General features: G+C 46.9%; 1 protein-coding gene across 2 annotated transcripts; it reads right to left on the reverse strand.

The window, feature by feature from the left end:
* Positions 1–583: 583 nt before the first annotated feature.
* On the reverse strand, positions 584–14,212 carry LOC135262133 (thyroid hormone receptor beta-like). 2 transcript variants are annotated; one of them, XM_064349017.1, is made up of 6 exons: positions 13,536–14,212; positions 11,135–11,340; positions 9,513–9,539; positions 8,765–8,911; positions 7,936–8,194; positions 584–4,456 (listed from the first exon to the last, which is right to left on the reverse strand). In XM_064349017.1, the coding sequence occupies exons 1-6, from the start codon at positions 13,744–13,746 to the stop codon at positions 4,215–4,217; spliced, it is 1,092 nt and encodes a 363-aa protein (XP_064205087.1). In that variant the 5' UTR covers positions 13,747–14,212; the 3' UTR covers positions 584–4,214. The 2 variants fall into 2 exon arrangements, with proteins under 2 accessions (XP_064205087.1, XP_064205086.1); XM_064349016.1 differs by having other exon boundaries at positions 9,513–9,599.
* Positions 14,213–20,368: the final 6,156 nt, after the last annotated feature.

Here is a 20,368-nt window from a genome sequence, read left to right on the forward strand (position 1 = left end):
TAAGAGCGTCTGCTAAATGCCTGTAATGTAATGTAACAAGTTGTCTATGCCAATATTAATGGCTCCATGATGTTCAGCAGAATTTTTTAAAGACGGCACACAACAGGAAGAGAACAGGTGCTCACCTGGTACCAGATATTTAGAGCCAGCAAGCTCTTTATTCATTTGGGAGTATTTTAATCATGTGGAGAGGCTTTTTAAATAATGACCCCCCCCCCCCCCGCCTGTCCCACCACATTAAGAGCCTTCATTTGCTATAAAGCACAGGCGTGTGTATTTGTCTGTGTCTCTGACCTTATTACACTCAGAGTAGTGCACATTCCACAAACACACACACACACACACAAACACACGCACGCACGCACATTCCCCCCACATTCATGCAAGCACACACGCAGACATGCATGCATACATACACACACACACACACACACATGCACATAGATACACACACACAGCAACATTACTTACTGTTAAAATCAGAAGGTACAGCAGTTTCAATTTTTAAGAATACCGTTTATAACGGAACAAAGTCAATAAATAAAATAAATTTTTTTTTAAAAAGACGCTATGCTGCAGGAAGTTCTCCAAAACCATTTTATTTTCAGAACCAAAACATCATTTTCATCATCATCATCATCATCATCATCTTTAGTGCAACTTTAAACATTGTCTTCCCAGCTTGGTTAATGCACTTCACAGCAACAACATTCGAACCTGTGCAAATCCGCCCCGGAACGGCTGTCTGAGGGCCACCGGGGTGCTGCGTGTTAAATTTGGGACGCAACGCCTTTCGGCCATTTTGAAAACGGACCCGGTCGCGCCCCCCTCTCGCCCCTCCCTGCCCGGGCCTCACCGTTCAGCAGTGACGCACGGCATCGCCTGGCCTGCTGCACGGCAAGAAGCAGGACGCACAGAGAAACGATTCGGTGGCTCGGGTTCGAGCAGACGGAGTGCGAGGGAGAGGGGGAGAGAGAGACGGAGAGCAGGAGAGAGAGGGAGGGAGATGGAGAGAGAGAGGGGAGAGAGACGGAGAGAGGGAGGGAGATGAGAGAGAGAGAGAGGGGGGAGAGAGACGGAGAGAGGGAGGGAGATGAGAGAGAGAGACAGAGTGGGGGAGAGATGGAGAGCAGGAGAGGGAGGGAGTGTAGGAGAGAGACGAAGAGCAGGAGAGGGAGGGAGGGAGATGGAGAGAGAGAGAGACAGAGGGGGGAGAGAGACAGAGAGAGGGAGGGAGATGAGAGAGAGAGACAGAGAGGGGGAGAGATGGAGAGCAGGAGAGGGAGGGAGACAGAGGGAGAGAGACAGAGCAGGAGAGGGACAGGCAGAGGGAGATGGAGAGAGCGAGACAGAGAGGGAGAGGAGGAGGGAGACGGAGAGGAGAACTGCCTAATTTGAGGGACTGAATGTTTGAGATCAGGGCTGCTCTTCTGTCAAACTGCAAGGTCAGTCTAGAGCGTGGCCTGTGGGATTCCCTCCGGACCAGAGAAAGCACAGTGCTTCTAAAGTCTCGCTCTTGGAATGGTGGAAGTTACGCTGAAAACAGGGCTGCATATGAATATCATAATTCGTAATTACAATTGCTGTTATTTTCTCTCATCGGTACACCATTTGCGCCTCTGAGAGAACTTGTTTTTGTCACGTCCGTGAAACCGCAAAATGTTTCATTGTAGGCATATAACATCTGTAAAAATATCACCATTCTGAAAATATACGACTTTTCCTTTATACTGTAAAATATTTAGAAGCCTTGTATATTTATATATATAATAATATATAAATATACTTATAGCTTTTTAATGCTTTTTAAATGTATTCTTTTTTTTTTTGTTTGTTTTTTTTTTTAAACACCGAGTAGCACACCCACAGTTTGTAAGAGCAAATATCCACAATGGCGCATTGTTAAAAAAAATACGTATACAGACTATAACATTCTTTCATCAACATTAATTCCCCCCCCCCCTTGTCAGACTGTGGGGGCGTGGCCAAGGACCCCCCCCCTCCCCCTTTGCTGCCATGGTGACTCAGGGCTTGGGGCTCTCTCTGGCCTAAAGCTGATTGTCTGTGCAATGTCCATGAGACAGAGAGGGTAACTGTGAGTGGCGAAGGCCAGACCCTTTCAAACACCCCCGAAAATGTGCCGCCGCTGCCGCTGATGCTGCGGCTAGCCCAGCGCTAACTCACGGGGAATAAACGTCCCGAAAACATCCTTTCGCCGAAAAAAAGCTCGACCGTTTTCTCTGTGCGTGTGTGTGTGTGTGTGTGTGTGTGAGGGAGTGTGTTTGCGTGAATGATTAAAGTACACGTCGTCGTAACGATCGGACGTTTCTTGGTTCTCTTTTTTTTTTTTTGTAACGGTTCTGGAGAAGGACAGGTACAAACGGTTTAAGAACAAAACAACCGAGACTCGAATGAATGTAGAAAAAAACAAACAAACAAAAAAACAACACTATTCGTGCACGTCAGTCTGCGTCCGGTCCGATGTCACATCCGCTCAAAATCTAGAGTGAGGATCTCTCTTCCTCTTTCATCAACATTTACAAGCAGCAGCCAGTGCTAGGAGAAGCACCACCTCCGTGCGTACTGCTTAAGTTAACGTGAAATGTGAATTCCTGTAAGACGCAGATGAAACTGTGCAGCCAACTGGTGGTTGGCCAGCTTAGGAGCTTCCTGGAGTGGAGTGGGGTGGGGTGGGGGGGGCTGCTCTAAAATATCTACTTTACGAAATCTCCTGAAAAAAAGTATTTTTCTTAAACTTAAGTTTTGAACTTAAGACTTGAAATGTAAATTGTGTGGTGTTCATATTGCACTGAATAGCTGCACGCTGTGAAGTCACATGTTAGACAGGTTTCCGTGAGTGGGCGCGATAAAAAGCGTCCCAAAACTGCCCCGCCCCTTTTTACTGAGGTGGGGGGAGTGGGGGGGGCGGTCCTCAGTCGCCGTGTTCATTTAAGGGGACATCAAAAGTTGGGGGGACCCCTAGCCGGCTGCCTGAGGGGGCCACACTGCTGCACAGCTACGGCACACAAAGAGGGACAAACAGAGCAGGGTTCCGACGGTACCGTTTGTGGGGACCGTGGAACCCACATCCTATAATGTCCCTTTACAAACCGGGTCCAGTCGAGTCAAACCTCCTGGACCCCAGAACAGAATATGATCCATTATTCTGTCTATTAAAAAAAAAAAGAAAAACACATTTTTTACATTATTTTTTTGGCACCAAACAAGAGAAATCTTTCAACAGAAGTGAATTTTAAGTGAGTTGGCCGGCTCCTTCGCTGATGCTGTCTGTTCCTTGACTGGTGGTGAGCGGAACAGAGAATGCGCTTTTATCTGGAAAAGACCGGAAAAAAACGTACGTGTGCCTGACCGTGGAAACAAACAGAATAAAAAAATGTGCCATCGATGTGGGTGCAGTCATGATGCATGAGTGTGTGTGTGTGTGTCTGTGTGTGCGTACATGTGTGTGCGTGCATGTGTGTGCGTGCTTGTGTGTGCGTGCACGTGTGTGTCTGTGTATGTGTCTGTGTGTGTTTGTGTCTGTGTGTGTATGTCTGTGTCTGTATGTGTTCGTGTGTGTGTGAGTGTGTGTTTGTGTGTGTTCACCTGAAGTCCAGAATGGCAGCATCCAAGAGGATTCCACTGTTTTCCAGCCAATAACAAACCTTAAAAAAAATCCCTAAATTCAACATTACAAAGCTAGCTTCACTGTAAAACATTGACAACGACTGAGGAGTAGTACCTGTTTTCTGTTTGTTTTCGGTTGAAGAGGCGACCAAGAGTGGGAGGGCGGGAAACATGCCTTCTGTTTTTTTTTTCTCTCTTTTATCTTTTTCTCGCTCTTTTTGGAAACGGTACTTTTTTTTTTTTTTTCAGGTGCAACTGAAAACTGAAAAGTCACTGGCATGACATTGGCTAGCGAACGACCAAGTTCTAAAACAATCACGTAAGCACAGACAAAATTAAAAAAAAAAAAAAAAACAACAAGGATACAAAGAAGATAAATTTACACAAAAAAACACTAAATCAAATACCCCAAAAAAAAAAAAACAACACAAAAAAATAAAATAAAATTGCTATTCACATGTACCCGCATTTGTAGGAATGGTTCCATCCAAGACTAGGCCTGACGCTACTCCTACGGTATGGAATGAATCGACAGTAGTGCTTCAGAGTTTTTTTTGGAGGGGGGTGGGGGGTCGTGTCCCGTACCGTCAGTCCTCGAACACCTCCAGGAAGAGGGGGGGGAAGAGTTCGGTGGGGCACTCCACCTTCATGTGCAGGAAGCGGCTGGCGTGGCAGGCCCCGATCATGCGCAGGTCCGTCACCTTCATCAGGAGCTTGGGCCAGAAGTGCGCCACCTTGTGTTTGCGGTAGTTGATGTAGTGCTCGAAGGCCAGGAGGAAGTCCTCCTGGCAGCGCTCGATCCGGTCCACGCTGCTCAGGCCCGGCCGGTCTGCACACGGCGGGGGAAAGACGGAGGAGGTGAGGGCGCTGCCCGCTAACTCACAGCGCCAACCTGTGGGGCTACTGCACTGTGATAACATGGAGAAACACACAAGCTACCAATACTAGCACTCATAATGCTAACCCACAGAGAAAACACAGAGCTACCAATACTAGCACTCATAGCGCTAACTCAGAGAGAAAACACAGAGCTACCAATGCTAGCACTCATAGCGCTAACGCACAGAGAAAACACAGAGCTACCAATGCTAGCACTAATAGTGCTAACCCACAGAGAAAACACAGAGCTACCAATGCTAGCACTCATAGCGCTAACTCAGAGAGAAAACACAGAGCTACCAATGCTAGCACTCATAACGCTAACTCAGAGAGAAAACACAGAGCTACCAATGCTAGCACTCATAGCGCTAACCCACAGAGAAAACACAGAGCTACCAATACTAGCACTCATAGTGCTAACCCACAGAGAAAACACAGAGCTACCAATGCTAGCACTCATAGTGCTAACCCACAGAGAAAACACAGAGCTACCAATGCTAGCACTAATAGTGCTAACCCACAGAGAAAACACAGAGCTACCAATGCTAGCACTAATAGCGCTAACCCACAGAGAAAACACAGAGCTACCAATGCTAGCACTCATAAGCTAACTCAAGAGAAAACACAAGCTACCAATGCTAGCACTCATAGCGCTAACCCACAGAGAAAACACAGAGCTACCAATCTAGCACTCATAGCTAACCACAGAGAAAAAACAGAGCTACCAATACTAGCACTCATAGTGCTAACCCACAGAGAAAACACAGAGCTACCAATGCTAGCACTCATAGCGCTAACCCACAGAGAAAATACAGAGCTACCAATACTAGCACTCATAGTGCTAACCCACAGAGAAAACACAGAGCTACCAATACTAGCACTCATAGCGCTAACCCACAGAGAAAACACAGAGCTACCAATACTAGCACTCATAGCGCTAACCCACAGAGAAAACAGAGCTACCAATACTAGCACTCATAGCGCTAACCCACAGAGAAAACACAGAGCTACCAATGCTAGCACTCATAGCGCTAACCCACAGAGAAAACACAGAGCTACCAATACTAGCACTCATAATGCTAACTCAGAGAGGAAACACAAGAGCTACCAATGCTAGCACTAAAAGCGCTAACCCACAGAGAAAACACAGAGCTACCAATACTAGCACTCATAGCGCTAACCCACAGAGAAAACACAGAGCTACCAATGCTAGCACTCATAGCGCTAACTCAGGGAGAAAACACAAGAGCTACCAATGCTAGCACTCATAATGCTAACCCACAGAGAAAACACAGAGCTACCAATGCTAGCACTAATAGTGCTAACCCACAGAGAAAACACAGAGCTACCAATGCTAGCACTCATAGCGCTAACCCACAGAGAAAACACAGAGCTACCAATGCTAGCACTAATAGCGCTAACCCACAGAGAAAACACGAGCTACCAATACTAGCACTAATAGCGCTAACCCACAGAGAAAACACAAGAGCTACCAATACTAGCACTCATAGTGCTAACCCACAGAGAAAACACGAGCTACCAATACTAGCACTAATAGCGCTAACTCAGAGAGAAAACACAAGAGCTACCAATGCTAGCACCTATAGTGCTAACCCACAGAGAAAACACAGAGCTACCAATACTAGCACTCATAGTGCTAACCCACAGAGAAAACACAGAGCTACCAATACTAGCACTCATAGTGCTAACCCACAGAGAAAACACAAGAGCTACCAATACTAGCACTCATAATGCTAACCCACAGAGAAAACACAGAGCTACCAATACTAGCACTCATAGTGCTAACCCACAGAGAAAACACAGAGCTACCAATACTAGCACTCATAGTGCTAACCCACAGAGAAAACACAGAGCTACCAATACTAGCACTAATAGCGCTAACCCACAGAGAAAACACACGAGCTACCAATACTAGCACTCATATGTAACCACAGAGAAAACACAGAACTACCAATGCTAGCACTAATAGCGCTAAAACACAGAACTACCAATGCTAGCACTAATAGCGCTAACCCTCACAGAAAACACAGAGCTACCAGTGCTAGCACTCATAACTCATAACATTCTGGTCTGGCGGTGAACTGGATTGGTCTTGGCAACGGCGGCTGGTGGAGAGAGCACACACACCTGGGTTGCGTTAACCAATCAGCCCAGGTCTTTAAAGGTGCGCTCCTCTCCACAGTTTGGGGCCGAGCCCGGGAGCACACACTGAGAGAGAGAGAGCGAGTTTGAGTTTTATCTGTCAGCGCACAAAAGGGACCCGCCACTGAAAAGTGGGAGGAGCTGGCCAGCTGAAAAGCTGCCACTGTACTTTCTTTCGTCTTTGTTATTTTAGTTTGTTGTTTTAGTTTTTATTTAGGTTGTTACCCAGAACCCCGTGAGGGGGAAGGGCGAAGGTGTTTGTTTATTTTGTTTTTGTGTCGGTGTGGGTGCGCTCTCTCTCTCTCTCTCTCTCTCTCTCCTTCTCTGCAGGGCAACCGTGAAGCTCATGAAGCTAATGCATGACGCGGGGGGGTTCAGCAACCGAAGAAGAGCAGCACGCCCCAGAGTCGTCACGACCCAGAAACACCCCCCCCCCCAAAAAATAAAAAAAACTACGGAAATAGGCAACAGCAGGCAAGCGCAAACGCCTAATCTTTTAAGAGGTTAGGAGACGTGTAATTTAGTGTTTGGTTATTGATCGGGGCCAGCGGCGTAATCTCTGCACAATCATATCATTAGAAGGTTTTCCTTCCCCGATAATCTCCACACAGAAGGGGCCAGAGGATTAAAGCCCCCCCCACCCCCCCCCCCCCCCCCCCGCGCTGCGGATGAACAGCATCGCTCCCCGGACTCGTTTACCGGAAGAGGAGAAGAACAGCTGTGGTGCCCCCCGCCCCCCCCCCCCCCCCGCAGGCTCGTATTCGCCCCGCGTGGGCCTTTTTCGGATTTTAATCCGCGCCTCGGAAGGACGAGCGAGGCTGGCGGTTCTGAGCGGCCGGCCCTGGGGGGGGCAGCACAGGAACCAGCGTTTCTCCCCCGCTGGGAATTCCCGGAAGTCCGATCACGCTTTTCCCGCTTTTGCCAAGTTTTCCTGAATTTATCAGGGAACTATGTCCCAGACCCTCAATGTCTGAATCAGAAGGAAAAGACTAGAGTATGTGATAAGCACACACACACACACACACAAAGCACACATACATGCACACACACACATTACACATACACACACACCTGTTCACACACTCACATACACTCACTCACACACGCACTCACACACATACACTCACACACGCTCACACTCACTCACACGTACACTCACACACACACACACACACACACACACACACACACACACACACACAGTTGCTCACATTCAGACACACACACAGTCCCGCGCGCGCGTGCGCACAGGGGGCGGAGCCTCACCCGAGCTCAGGAGAATGACGGCTTGCAGGAGCGCCACCTCCGAGTCGTCCAGGTTGAAGGCGGACAGGGACACGCCCAGGTCGAAGATGGCGTCGGAGACCACGCCCAGGCCGCCGTTCTTCAGCTGCCCGCGCGTGACCGCCATCTCGCCGTTCAGCGTTAGCGTCTCGCTCTCCGGGTCGTAGCGCACCGCCGCCCGCAGCGACATGATCTCCATGCAGCACCCCTTCAGCAGGACGATCTGGTCCTCACAGGGGAGCTAGAGAGAGAGAGAGAGAGGGGGAGAGAGAGAGGGTGAGAGAGAGGGGGAGAGACTCAGAGACATGATCTCCATGCAGCACCCCTTCAGCAGGACGATCTGGTCCTCACAGGGGAGCTAGAGAGAGGGGGAGAGAGAGAGAGAGAGAGACTCAGAGACATGATCTCCATACAGCACCCCTTCAGCAGGACGATCTGGTCCTCACAGGGGAGCTAAAAGAGAGAGAGAGAGAGAGAGAGAGACTCAGCGACATGATCTCCATACAGCACCCCTTCAGCAGGACGATCTGGTCCTCACAGGGGAGCTAGAGAGAGAGAGGGGGAGAGAGAGACAGAGGGGGGGGGGGGTGGCTGAGTGACATGATCTCCATACAGCACCCCTTCAGCAGGACGATCTGGGGGGGAGAGAGGGAGATGGGAGACAGAGAGAGAGAGGGGGGGGGAGAGAGAGAGAGAGAGAGGGAGAGAGAGAGGGGGAGAGATGGCGAGAGAGAGAGGGGGAGAGACGGAGAGAGAGAGAGAGGGGGAGAGGGGGAGAGACGCGTGCGTATCGCCACCCAGACCCTCTTACCTCACAGAACATGGGGAGCTTTTTGGCAAAGTCCACCACCCGGGTGATGGCCGGGGTGATGATTTTAGTGAACTGACTGAAGGCCTCTATGTCCACCTTGTTCCCCTCTGGGGCACTGAGGATGGGGGCTTGACCAATGTCCTCCGCCTGCAACAACAGGGAGAGGCGGGGCTCAGAACCCGAGGGAGCGCAAGGTTCCGACGGTCACCGAGGCGATGGCGGTGATGTCACAAAAGCTTTTCATTGTCACACGTGCAAAGCAGTGAGAGAGGTTAGGTGGTGTCAGGAAGTGAATAATGGCCCTGGCTAAAGTTTTTTTAAATTTAAATTTAGAATAATTTTTTCACATTTAAAAAAACATTTTTCATAATTACGTTCAAGGTACAGAAAGCAAATATAACATCTCACGTCATAACCCCCCCGAAACCCCTCAAACTCAAAACCCCAAAATACCGCACTACTCCCAAATGCTCTAACAGACACCTGCAGACAGCACACACAGGACACTCTCATCGAAGCTCTCAGAATCTCTTCTGTGCCCACGAGAGAGGGAGAGAGGGAGGGAGGGAGGGAGAGGGAGGGAGAGTGTAGGCGAGAGAAACAGCAAGAGAGAGAGGGAGGGGGAGAGTGTGGGCGAGAGAGAGAGCAAGAGAGCGCGAGTGTGTGGGAGAGAGGTGTGGAGAGAAGAACAGTGTTTCTGCTTTTTAAAAATAATAAAAAATAACGCGGAGCTACTTGGGCCGCTTACCTTGCATTCGGCCACTCGAACGTCGCTCTGGTCAGAAGCACAGAATAAATTACATGTTATTTCATTAAGTAGCATTGTCTCTTCCTCCTGTTGAGCAATCAACAGGCATGGTGAACCATCAGTGCACAGCCCAGCGCCAAGCCAAACTAGAGACAAGACAGCGTTAATCTCAACAAGACAGCACTCAGGACAGAGACAGGGACAGGGAGAGGGGGAGAGAGAGAGGGAGAGACAGAGAGGGGGGATAGAGAGAAACAGGGAGACAGGGAGAGACACTGGGAGACAGGGACAGAGACAGGGAGAGAGAAAGATAGAGAGAGGGAGACAGGGAGACGGGGAGAGAGAGAGAAAGAGGGAGAGATTGGGAGAGAGAGACAGCCATAATTTGAGGAAAAATGATTGACCACCAAATGTATTAATATAATTTATAAATGTATTAATTATTATTATTAGTATGAACTTATTTTCGCTTTTGCATTGCTATTATTATTATTTTTAATTTTTTAAATGTTTTATCATAGTGTCTGTTGTTAAACAGATATAACAATTGTTCGGTTCAATTAATGTTCATGCTCTAATGTCTTTTTGTATTTCTATGTGTACACTTATTCGCAAATGTATTTCATGCCAATAAAGCATTTTGAATTTTGAGAGAGGGAGACAGAGACAGAAAAAGAGAAGGGGGGGGGGGTTAAAAACATGTCAGTATTTTAAGTGGTGGAGGTTCCATAGGAAGGATTTAGGCTCAAGCTATAAAGCAAAAATAAAACGAAGAAAAAGTGCATTCACGGGTATTGTATTTCTCACAGTAAGCCCGTCTGCTTTGGCCGATTCAAGGCTTGTGTAAGAGAGTTTTGATGTGGTAGGCCAATTCTCCACAATGGAAATCAAAACTTGCGGCTTGTTTGCGATTCGCTTGGTCGCGCCTTTTGAAATTTCACCACGGAAACCCCACCTCTGTGTCAACAGTGTCCCCAGATCGGCAGGATACAATTACAGATTATACACACATACAGACACACAGACAGAAAGGTGTTAGCACCTGGACAGGTACAGGTGAGAACATTGTACAACAGAGGTAGACAGACAGACAGATAAAGGGAAACAGAGAGAGGGGAAAAACAAGAGAATCACAAAGAATATTAACACATATTTCGTTTATTAGCTTTAGAACAGCGCTGGGAGAGGGAGGAGAATGAGGAGGAGGAGGAAAATGAGGAGGAAGAGGAGGAGGAAGGAAGGAAGGGGGAGGGAAAAAACAAAAAATGTAGTGAATTCACAAATGACAAAAAAACCAGACCAAAACAAGATAAAAAAAAAAATAAAAATAATAAAAGGAGAGAGAGGTTCCGTTAGTTATTGCTGTTCTGTGGGAGAAACAGCATCCAATAGTCCTCTACATCCCCCCAGCTCTACAAAAATACAAAAACACAGGGAGAGGTTAACGTCAGGACAGTGGCATGAGAACGGGCGTGGCAGGGGCGGGGCTAGGGCGGGGTTCGGGGCAGGGTTTGGTGGAAGTAGGCATGAAAGGGGGTGGAGCCAGGGAGAGGCGGGGGGGCGTGGCCAATGCAACAGCGAATCAGAGGCGACCCTGAGCCCCTTGGCGCAGGAAGCCTCACCAGGAACTTGCGTTTCTGCTTCCAGTGGTTGCCCTGGGCGTTTGTTGCCATGTGGGCCTCGGTGACCAGGTGGATGAGCTCCCACTCCTCGGGCGTGGGCTCCGGCCTGTCCCAGACGCTCCTCTGCAGCTCCACCCTCCGCCGCCGCTCCCGGTTCTCCTCGATCAGCCGGCGCTTGGCCAGCCTCTTGCTGTCATCCAGCACCACTGCGAGGCGGAGGGAGACGAGCGAGGAACCGCGCAAAGGGGTTCCTTTTAAAACCAAGCAAACCTAGCACAATGCTAACCCAAACCTAGCACACCGCTAACCTAAATCTAGCTCAGTGCTAACCCAAACTTAGCATACTGCTAACCCAAACCTAGCACAATGCTAACCTAAATCTAGCTCACTAACCCAAAACACATACTGCTAACCCAAACCTAGCACAATGCTAACCTAAATCTAGCTCAGTGCTAACCCAAACTTAGCATACTGCTAACCCAAACCTAGCACAATGCTAACCTAAATCTAGCTCAGTGCTAACCCAAACTTAGCATACTGCTAACCCAAACCTAGCACAATGCTAACCTAAATCTAGCTCAGTGCTAACCCAAACAAAACACACAGCTAACCAAAACCTAGCACAATGCTAACCCAAACCTAGCACACCGCTAACCCAAACAAAACACATAGCTAACCCAAACCTAGCACTATGCTAACCTAAATCTAGCTCAGTGCTAACCCAAACCCAGAACAATGCCAGCCCGAACCTAGGACAATGCCACCCCAAACCCATCACAATTCTAATCCAAACAGAGCACAAGGCTAATACAGACCCAGCACAGTGCTAACCCAAACCCAGCACAGTGCTAACCCAAACCCAGCACTCTGGTAATCCAAACCTATTCCAATGCTAACCCAAACAAAACAGACAGGGAACCCAGTCTCAGCACAATGCTAACCCAAATCTTACCCAATGCTAACACAAACCCAACACAGCGCTAACCCAAATCTAGCACGATGCTAGCACAAACCCAGCACACATGAACCCTGTGAACCGGCTGTGGACCCAGCAGCGATGCACGCTCAGTACACCTGCACTTACTTAGCCCCCATATGCAGAGCCTAGTGGGTCTGTGACAAGGCACTTTCATGGTCACTGGACCACTCAGCTGAACTGAGCCATTATCCGTCCTACACTCGATTTGTTTCGTAATCTCTGCTCTCAAAGCCTTTCTCCAGCAGGGGAACAATTGCAATCGAACGCATGTAATCTTCTAACGAGGTTCAGTAATAGGTCAACACTGAACTCTCAGCAATCTGAAACTTTTCTTCGGAGTTAAATAAAAAAAATAAATTAATTAAAAAAAACACGTAACCCAACAGGGAGCAAATTCAAGGAGAAGTCCAATCCACTCTGAGAACCTTGGATTTCAGACATTCGAAATTCAAGCAGCTCCTCTTTTTTAAGATTTTCAAAGGACCACGGGAACCTTGAATGACAACGGTAAACAGTCCAGTCCGCTTATAAGAGGTAAAGACACGTTCCTGCTCAGACAGGAAACCAGCTCTCATCTCCGTGATCCCACTCACGAGGAGCAGCGGCTTCATAGCTGCGTAACTACCGTGTAACTAATGTGTAACAATCACGCAAAACTAACAGTCAGCAACTGAGCTTTTAAAATGCAGTTTTGTGATGCGGGATTGGGGCCAAAAAACACAAACTGAGGATGAAATGCTCTTTTGAAACACAAATGGACATCGCTCTTAATTCAGTCCTCAAGGTGAAAACACCGTAACAGCAAAACAAAAAAAACATCAAGGTAATACTGTAAGTTTCTGTTCAGCGTGTTCTGCAACGCTCACCTTTTTAACTTTAAAAACAAAGTAAAAAAAAAACCAAAACGTTAATTTTTCAGTGGTCATTGAGCGATATTACTGGTTCCCAAGGGAAACGGAAACAAACTCAAAAACACTGGATTATTTTGGAGTTGCAGTACAAAAAATTTGCCATTGCCAAATTAGTGGTAAAATGGTGCAGACGACAAGCTGACTATGAATCATTTTTGGAATATTTACACTGCTGCACTGCTGGGGGGGCGGAGGTCACTAATCTTAAAACCCACATTTGCTGAAACGTTTGTCATGTGATCACAATTTCACAACAGCACTAACAATACCCCAGTGCTGTGATCATTTACAGAGCTGAATTTCAGTTCAGCCAGTTCAGCAAATCAACGGAAATGTAATTTAACGGACTAAAAAAAAAAGATCCTCACAGACAAATTGAATTAGCTGAAATGCAACTGACCCCATCCCTGATGATGACGATGATGATAATAATAATAATAATAATAATAATAATAAGAGTAGTAGCATTTATAGTAGTAGTCGTAGTGGGGGGGGCGGTTGGTTGACTCACAGTCCGTCGCCATGCCGACGGCGATGCACTTCTTGAAGCGGCATTCCTGGCACTGGTTCCTGGTGACCTTGTCGATGACGCACTTGGCCTCGTACTTGCAAGCGTACGTCGGGTTCAGGTTCTTCTGAATCGTCCGTCGGAAAAAACCCTCGAAGGCGGAGAGGAAAAGCAAACAGAAGGAGATCAGCAGCTTTTCCAAACGTGCGCCCATTTTGTCTGCTCACCTAATTATTTATCAGCTCTTGCCTGGAGATGTTAGTCTATTAGTTTATGTTCTTTAGTCGATCTAAACGGAGCAGTACGATAAAATATCCCTGAAAAAGGCTTCGGCGAAAACATTTGTTTTATTGTAAGGCTCTGTTTATAAAGACTAAAGAACAAAGAGAACATTAAAAAGAAGAGAAAAGCATTTTTGCCTTGGTGCCTTCACTTTCTTACCAGAGTTTTGGGGGATTCGCACCAAGATCATTTTGTTTGGTAATATATCGTTTACTAAGTTTAATTTACCTGCAAAGTTATTTATTTATCGTTTACATCAGGATAACTGACAGCATGACTTATGACTTTAATATGGATAAGGTGACGATCAGGTGCAGCTTATGTGAGGACAGGTGTGACTCAGATGTGACTCAGGTGAGTACAGGTGTAGCACAGGTGAAGACAGGTGTGACTCAGGTGTAGCACAGGTGAAGACAGGTGTGACTCAGGTGAGTACAGGTGTAGCGCAGGTGAAGACAGGTGTGACTCAGGTGAGTACAGGTGTAGCACAGGTGAAGACAGGTGTGACTCAGATGTGACTCAGGTGAGTACAGGTGTGACTCAGGTGTAGCACAGGTGAAGACAGGTGTGACTCAGGTGTAGCTCAGCTGAGCTGCAGTACCTGTGCACTCAGTAGAGTAATGCAGCGGTGAAGGTAGCTGCCTCTGTCCACACACAGCACAAACTGTCCTTGTACCAGGTAACTGGTTGTACCCGCAGGTCAAACAGTGAGCATCACCATTCTGATATTATATATACATGCCAATGACAATTACAACCAACAAGTGAGACAGCTTTACACATTACACATACCACCAACTGTACAATTACAACCAACAAGTACTCATTTACAATTTACATAACATACCACGATGTACAGTGTACCAGTAAACAAGCGCACCAGTCATCTTTACACATTGAAGACATGACGACCAATGTATATACAACCCAACAAGCAGCACCAGCATCGTTACATATTAAAATACCTACCAACTGTACACACACACCAACAGCACACCACTCTTTTCAGTTAACATTAACCCAATGACAATTCAAACCAAACAAGCATCTTCAATTTACACACATACCACCCAACTGTACAATTACAAACCAAACAAGCATCTTTACACATTTACATACATACCGCCCAACTGTACAATTACAACCCAAACAAGCAGCACCAGCATCTTTACATATTACACACATACCACCCAACTGTACAATTACAACCCAAACAAGCAGCACCAGCATCTTTACATATTACACACATACCACCCAACTGTACAATTACAACCCAAACAAGAACAAAGCAAACAGGGACTTATTCCTGGACACAGAAGCTTGCTGTTTCTCACACTTCGCAATTGAAGGTGCATTTTAAAAGAAAATAACAAAATAATAATAATAATAATAATAAATAAATAAATACATTTTTAAATGCACTGTCTGGAATTCAGGAAATAATGAGCACCAGCATCTTCACAAAATATCTGACACAAAAAAACAGAAAGGACTGAAAAAACATCATGAATCTCAAGGGTCTATACAGCCCAGAATTTAATTAAAGTTAGTCCCGTAACTTCTACTGAATTCATTCACACACACTCGTGCAATACAGGCATTAATATGCACATTAATATGCATTATTTGTCTATGATATTTTAATTGAATTGATCTTTGAGGGAGAGGGAGGGATCTTTTCCTTACTGAAAAAACTATGGCCTAATGAGCTAGTAAGCACAATTCATCCTGTACAGCCTACAATAGCTTAGCTAACGGTACTGTAAGCAGAATTAACCCTGTATGGATAGGGTTAGCATAGCTAATTCACACTCCATGGACAGGATTAGTCTAGCTAATGGTACTGTTAGCATAATTCACATTGCACGGCCAAGGTTAGCCTAGCTAATGATACGATAAGCATAATTCACTCTGTATGGCCAGGGATAGCCGAGCTAATGCTATTGATAGCATAATAGCACAGCTGAAAGGTACAGTGGGACTGGTGCTATTCCTTTAGCTGCACCCGTCTGTCCTGGACTCTAAATGCTTTTTTGCATTAAAACGTGGTTTTAATGTTCACCCCGCAGCCGGGAGGGGGGAGACCACGACACCATCACAAAACGCGACGACTCGCTCCAGCATATCGCGTTTCAGAGCGACCAAAACCGTACCCGTCGAATCTCCAAATCTCAAACCGACATTCTCAAATTAGCGGTCAAGAGTTCACACATCCGTGACCTCCTTCGACCCGGATCATGTCCTGAGCCCTAACCCGTCCACCATCCTCCCAAAACCCCCCAGAATAACATCCGCAGCCGGTACTGCATTCGTCTGGCGATTTCGGTCGTGATCTGGTCGCGTAACGGTCACAATTTAGCCGCTTTGTGGATGTGCTCCGGTCGTATTCCGGTCAAATTCCGGAAACATTCCGGTCACGTTCCGGAAACATTCCGGTCGCGTTCCGGAAACATTCCAGTCGTATTCCGGTCGCTCTCCCTACCTTTCTTCCCGGGCATCTCCATCCACTGCAAGTAGGAGAAGTCGGGCTTGCCGTCGCCGTAGCAATCGGGTGACCCGTACGGCGCCAGGGGCGCCTCCATGGAGCAGAACTCGCTCTTGAACGGCGGGTGGTCGCCGGGGTAACCGCAGGCGTAGGGCGTGGCCGAAGGCCAGGCCTGCTCCATGCAGGACGGGGGGTGGTGGGGGTATTGGGGATGGTGGTGCAGGGGCATCGGCATCGAGGGGTGGGGCTCAAACCCAGGACCGTCACCCCCAAACATGCAGTACTCGCCGCCCATGGTCTGGGGGTACCCCCCGCCCCCCGAGCTGGACATGTCGTACATTTCCGAAATGAGGTAGTTCATCCTGACCACCGGCAGTGAAGCCCTCCGCCTCGGAAAATGAAGTTTTTAAAAAACAGCGATAAAAGAAAATGTAAAAAAATAAGAGCGCGCTTTAAAAAAGCAGGCCCGGTAAGGAAGCCCTTCTTAAGCGTGGGGCGGGACCGTCCCGCGATGTGTCCGGGATGGGCCTGTAGGGGGGACGCAGACGGCCGCCATCCGAGCTCATAGACCCTCCGAGGAGCTGGCGCACTGCTCAGGCATGGCCAGAGGCGCGGGGGAGAGGACCTTATATACCGCCCCGTCATCAGCTCGGACACGTCCCCCCCCCCGTCCCCCCTCCCATGGAGGGAGTGGGATTTAAGAAAACCCGGGACGTTAATCTGACGCTGGGCAAATCTAGGAGGCGGGGCAGATGGAGGTGTCGCCTTCTCACTGATTACGCGCCCCTCTTGCCCCAAACAAAACACACAAACAATACTGAAGGTCCCACACCACAACTAGCCTCCCTCCCCCTGCTTCACAAAATAAACTATAAATGTTTTTAAAATATAAATTACAGGGAGCCCCTTGCTTCCCCAACACCCCCGCCCCCATGGGTGTTGGGATCACCCGAGAGTTTGGCCTTATCCCGTTGTTGACACCTAACAACGTCCTGCTGGAGCGAGATTAGGGGAGAAATCCGATCGGCAAAATCTGCTTTAGACTTCACAAAGCCGCCTCCCTGACTCCGCCATCGATCTCCGATACGCCTCGACCAATCGCCTCGCTCGCTTCATTAATCTCCCCCGTGCAGTATTGATTATATCTCGCGGGATTTAGGCCGGGCGCCCCGCGCGGGACGAGGGGAACATATGTCCCCCCTTACACTTTTCCCGCCAAAAACACTGAACAACAAAGGGACTGATCGCGTCGTCCGGGATTTTCAGAATCATCCGGAAACATCCAAATATGGCCACAGGAAAAATAAAACATACACAGAATACACAGAGGATGATGCTAAATATATATTTTATATGACAAAATCAATGCATAAATCATGTAGAAACTCTGATTAGGGTTAGGGGAAAAGTAAATATGGCCAGTTATGACTATGGGTACATGAAAGAAAAAATAAACTACGAAGCAGTGCTGACAAAAGTAAGTTCTGTTATATTCTAATAACTGATACACAGCACTGATAAAAGTATATTATGTTATACTCTAATAACTAATACACAGCACTGATAAAAGTATATTAGGTTATACTCTAATAACTAATACACATCACTGATAAAAGTATATTGTTATACTCCAACAACTAATACACAGCACTGATAAAAATAGATCATATACCATTGACAGATAATGTACACAATCAGTAAAGAAGAAGAATATAATAGTTTATATTTATTATGTTTTGGTTATGCGTGATAATGGTAAGCAGGCACATAACCGCGGGCATTAATTGGCCGGCTGGCCTTACAGCGCAGGAGGTGGGGGCAACGAAGCCGTCGGTGTTACCGTGGCGATGAAAGCACACACGAGCGCATATGGACCACGGGAGGGAAACGAGGACGAGATTACAGAACCGAGTAATCAGACATATGGCCTGGAGTACCCTGCAATATGTGACATCTTGTAATTAGCTATATACAACTATCGCAAAGAATACGCATGCCCTACAATATGTGACATCTTGTAATTAGCTATATACAACTGTCGCAAAGAATACGCGTACCCTACAATATGTGACATCTTGTAATTAGCTATATACAACTGTCGCAAAGAATATGCGACAGTTGTATATAGTAGTATATAGTATATGTATTGGAGTACCCTACAATATGTGACATCTTGTAATTAGCTATATACAACTATCACAAAAAATATGCATGCCCTACAATATGTGACATCTTGTAATTAGCTATATACAACTATCGCAAAGAATACATGTATCCTACAATATGCACAGCATATTGTGACATATTGTGACGATACGTGACATATTATAATCAGCTATGCACACTTACAACAGAAAATATGATATATATCGAAAGCGATGTGCTTTATGTAATTACATTTACAATATATTTACAATCATAGCAAAAGGCTATGCTTTTTTCCTCTCAATGTTTTTAAGTGCTTGTGTACTGTCTGTACGTGCTTCTGTCTGTACATACACTCTGTGCATCTAAATTTAGACCATAACATAACATAATGACGAGAACAGGGCCATTCAGCCCAACAATGCTCGCCATTTTCCTGACTAAATTAGTGCTCTGATTGCCTACAGACTACACAGTATCTAACACCATATCAGGGCTTAGACCCGAAACTCCGCAGAGTTTCTGCTTCTGCTGACCAAGTGCCACCAGCACTTGACCATGCGCAGCTTTTACATTTTCCACCGTGCTGAACCCTGAGTATGTTTTTAAAATTTCCGATTAGCTATGAGGGCTAAAAGGAGAGGAGAAGTGTCCCACATTTGACCGCGTAGAGCATCCCTGATGGGCCAGGGCATTAGCCCCTAAAACGGCCTTTTCCGGAGGCGAAAAGAGCAAGCTTCGGAGATTCAGCCACTCGGCCGTCAAAACGTCAAAAACCTTTCTGTCACAAAACGAGCCAGGCGTTCATAACGCGCCGTTAAAAATGCACGGCTCATGAATCAAACAGTACCTGGGAAAGGACGGGGAACGAGGCGTACCCCGGAACATCGCCAGCCAAGACTCGGGCTGCAAGCGCGAAACTCCCCGTCTTCAACGAAAGCGACGGAGAGAAGAAGCAAGCACTCCAAAGGTGGAACGAGAGCTGGTTTATTTAACAGCCACACCCCGCTCCTTTTCCAGTCGCTTCTGCTTGCTTCTCTGAAGGAATCGGTAAAGTTTGGACGCCCGTGTCGTATACGGGGTAAGGTGCTGGCCTCGTATCCTACAGGCTGTAACCTGCACTGCTTCAGTATAAATCCAGCTGTATAAATGGATGCAGTGTGTAAATGCTGTGTAAAATGTTGTGTGAGTCGCTCTGCTAAATGGTGGTCATGTAACGGAAATCTCATCGGTCTTATCGCCAGGTCACACAGTGCAGGCTCACGTCTTCACCGTCCAAAACCCGAATGTGAAAACCAACAACCTTCCGGTTGATAAACTCAGTTCTAACCTTTATTAATACAGGAGAATCACACTGAGACACCGTGAGCCTCCTTCTTAGTGAAGCCCCGATTACAAGAAAATAATATAGAACAGACTAACAGACAAAAGCTAAAGGTTCCAAGAGATAAAATTAATACATAAAATTAACTTAAAATAAAAAAACAAAAAACTAAACAAGTCCTTAGCCACTTCCCCAACTGCCAGACTTTCTCTAAGGCCAGACACAACGATCAGCGATTCACAGATTTACAGCAGAGGGAAATCCGCAGTCGAATAACAGACCATCCATTCTGTTTCCAGTGTGGGTCCTGGATCTGCTGATTTTCACTGTTACTCAGCTCTTAATTGATCCCTTCAAAGAGTTAATTACACAGTTAACTCACCTAATCTGCTTTTGAGAGTCTGAGTTGGTCGTGTAATTTAAGGTGAACACAGACCACCAGACCTTGTGTCCAGGGTTAGGGACCCCAAGCTTACATCAAATGACCTAACTTCGGTGTACGTCTCAGAACAAATGCATTTACAGCTGTATGTGTGTGTGTGTGTGTGTACGTGTGTGTGTGTTAGTTGGACAGAGTGGGCTGTGTGTGTGTGTGTGTGT

Source organism: Anguilla rostrata, chromosome 8 (genome assembly GCF_018555375.3).
Source record: "Anguilla rostrata isolate EN2019 chromosome 8, ASM1855537v3, whole genome shotgun sequence".
NCBI lineage: Eukaryota > Metazoa > Chordata > Actinopteri > Anguilliformes > Anguillidae > Anguilla > Anguilla rostrata.

Excerpts from the sequence above, each read along its gene's own strand:
- LOC135262133 (XM_064349016.1), bottom strand. The coding sequence starts at position 13,746 with ATGGGCGCACGTTTGGAAAAGCTGCTGATCTCCTTCTGTTTGCTTTTC. Across the intron at positions 11,341-13,535 it reads CGTCGGCATGGCGACGGACT|TGGTGCTGGATGACAGCAAG; the intron begins GTGAGTCAACCA and ends TCCGCCTCGCAG. Across the intron at positions 8,195-8,764 it reads AGCTCCCCATGTTCTGTGAG|CTCCCCTGTGAGGACCAGAT; the intron begins GTAAGAGGGTCT and ends CTCTCTCTCTAG.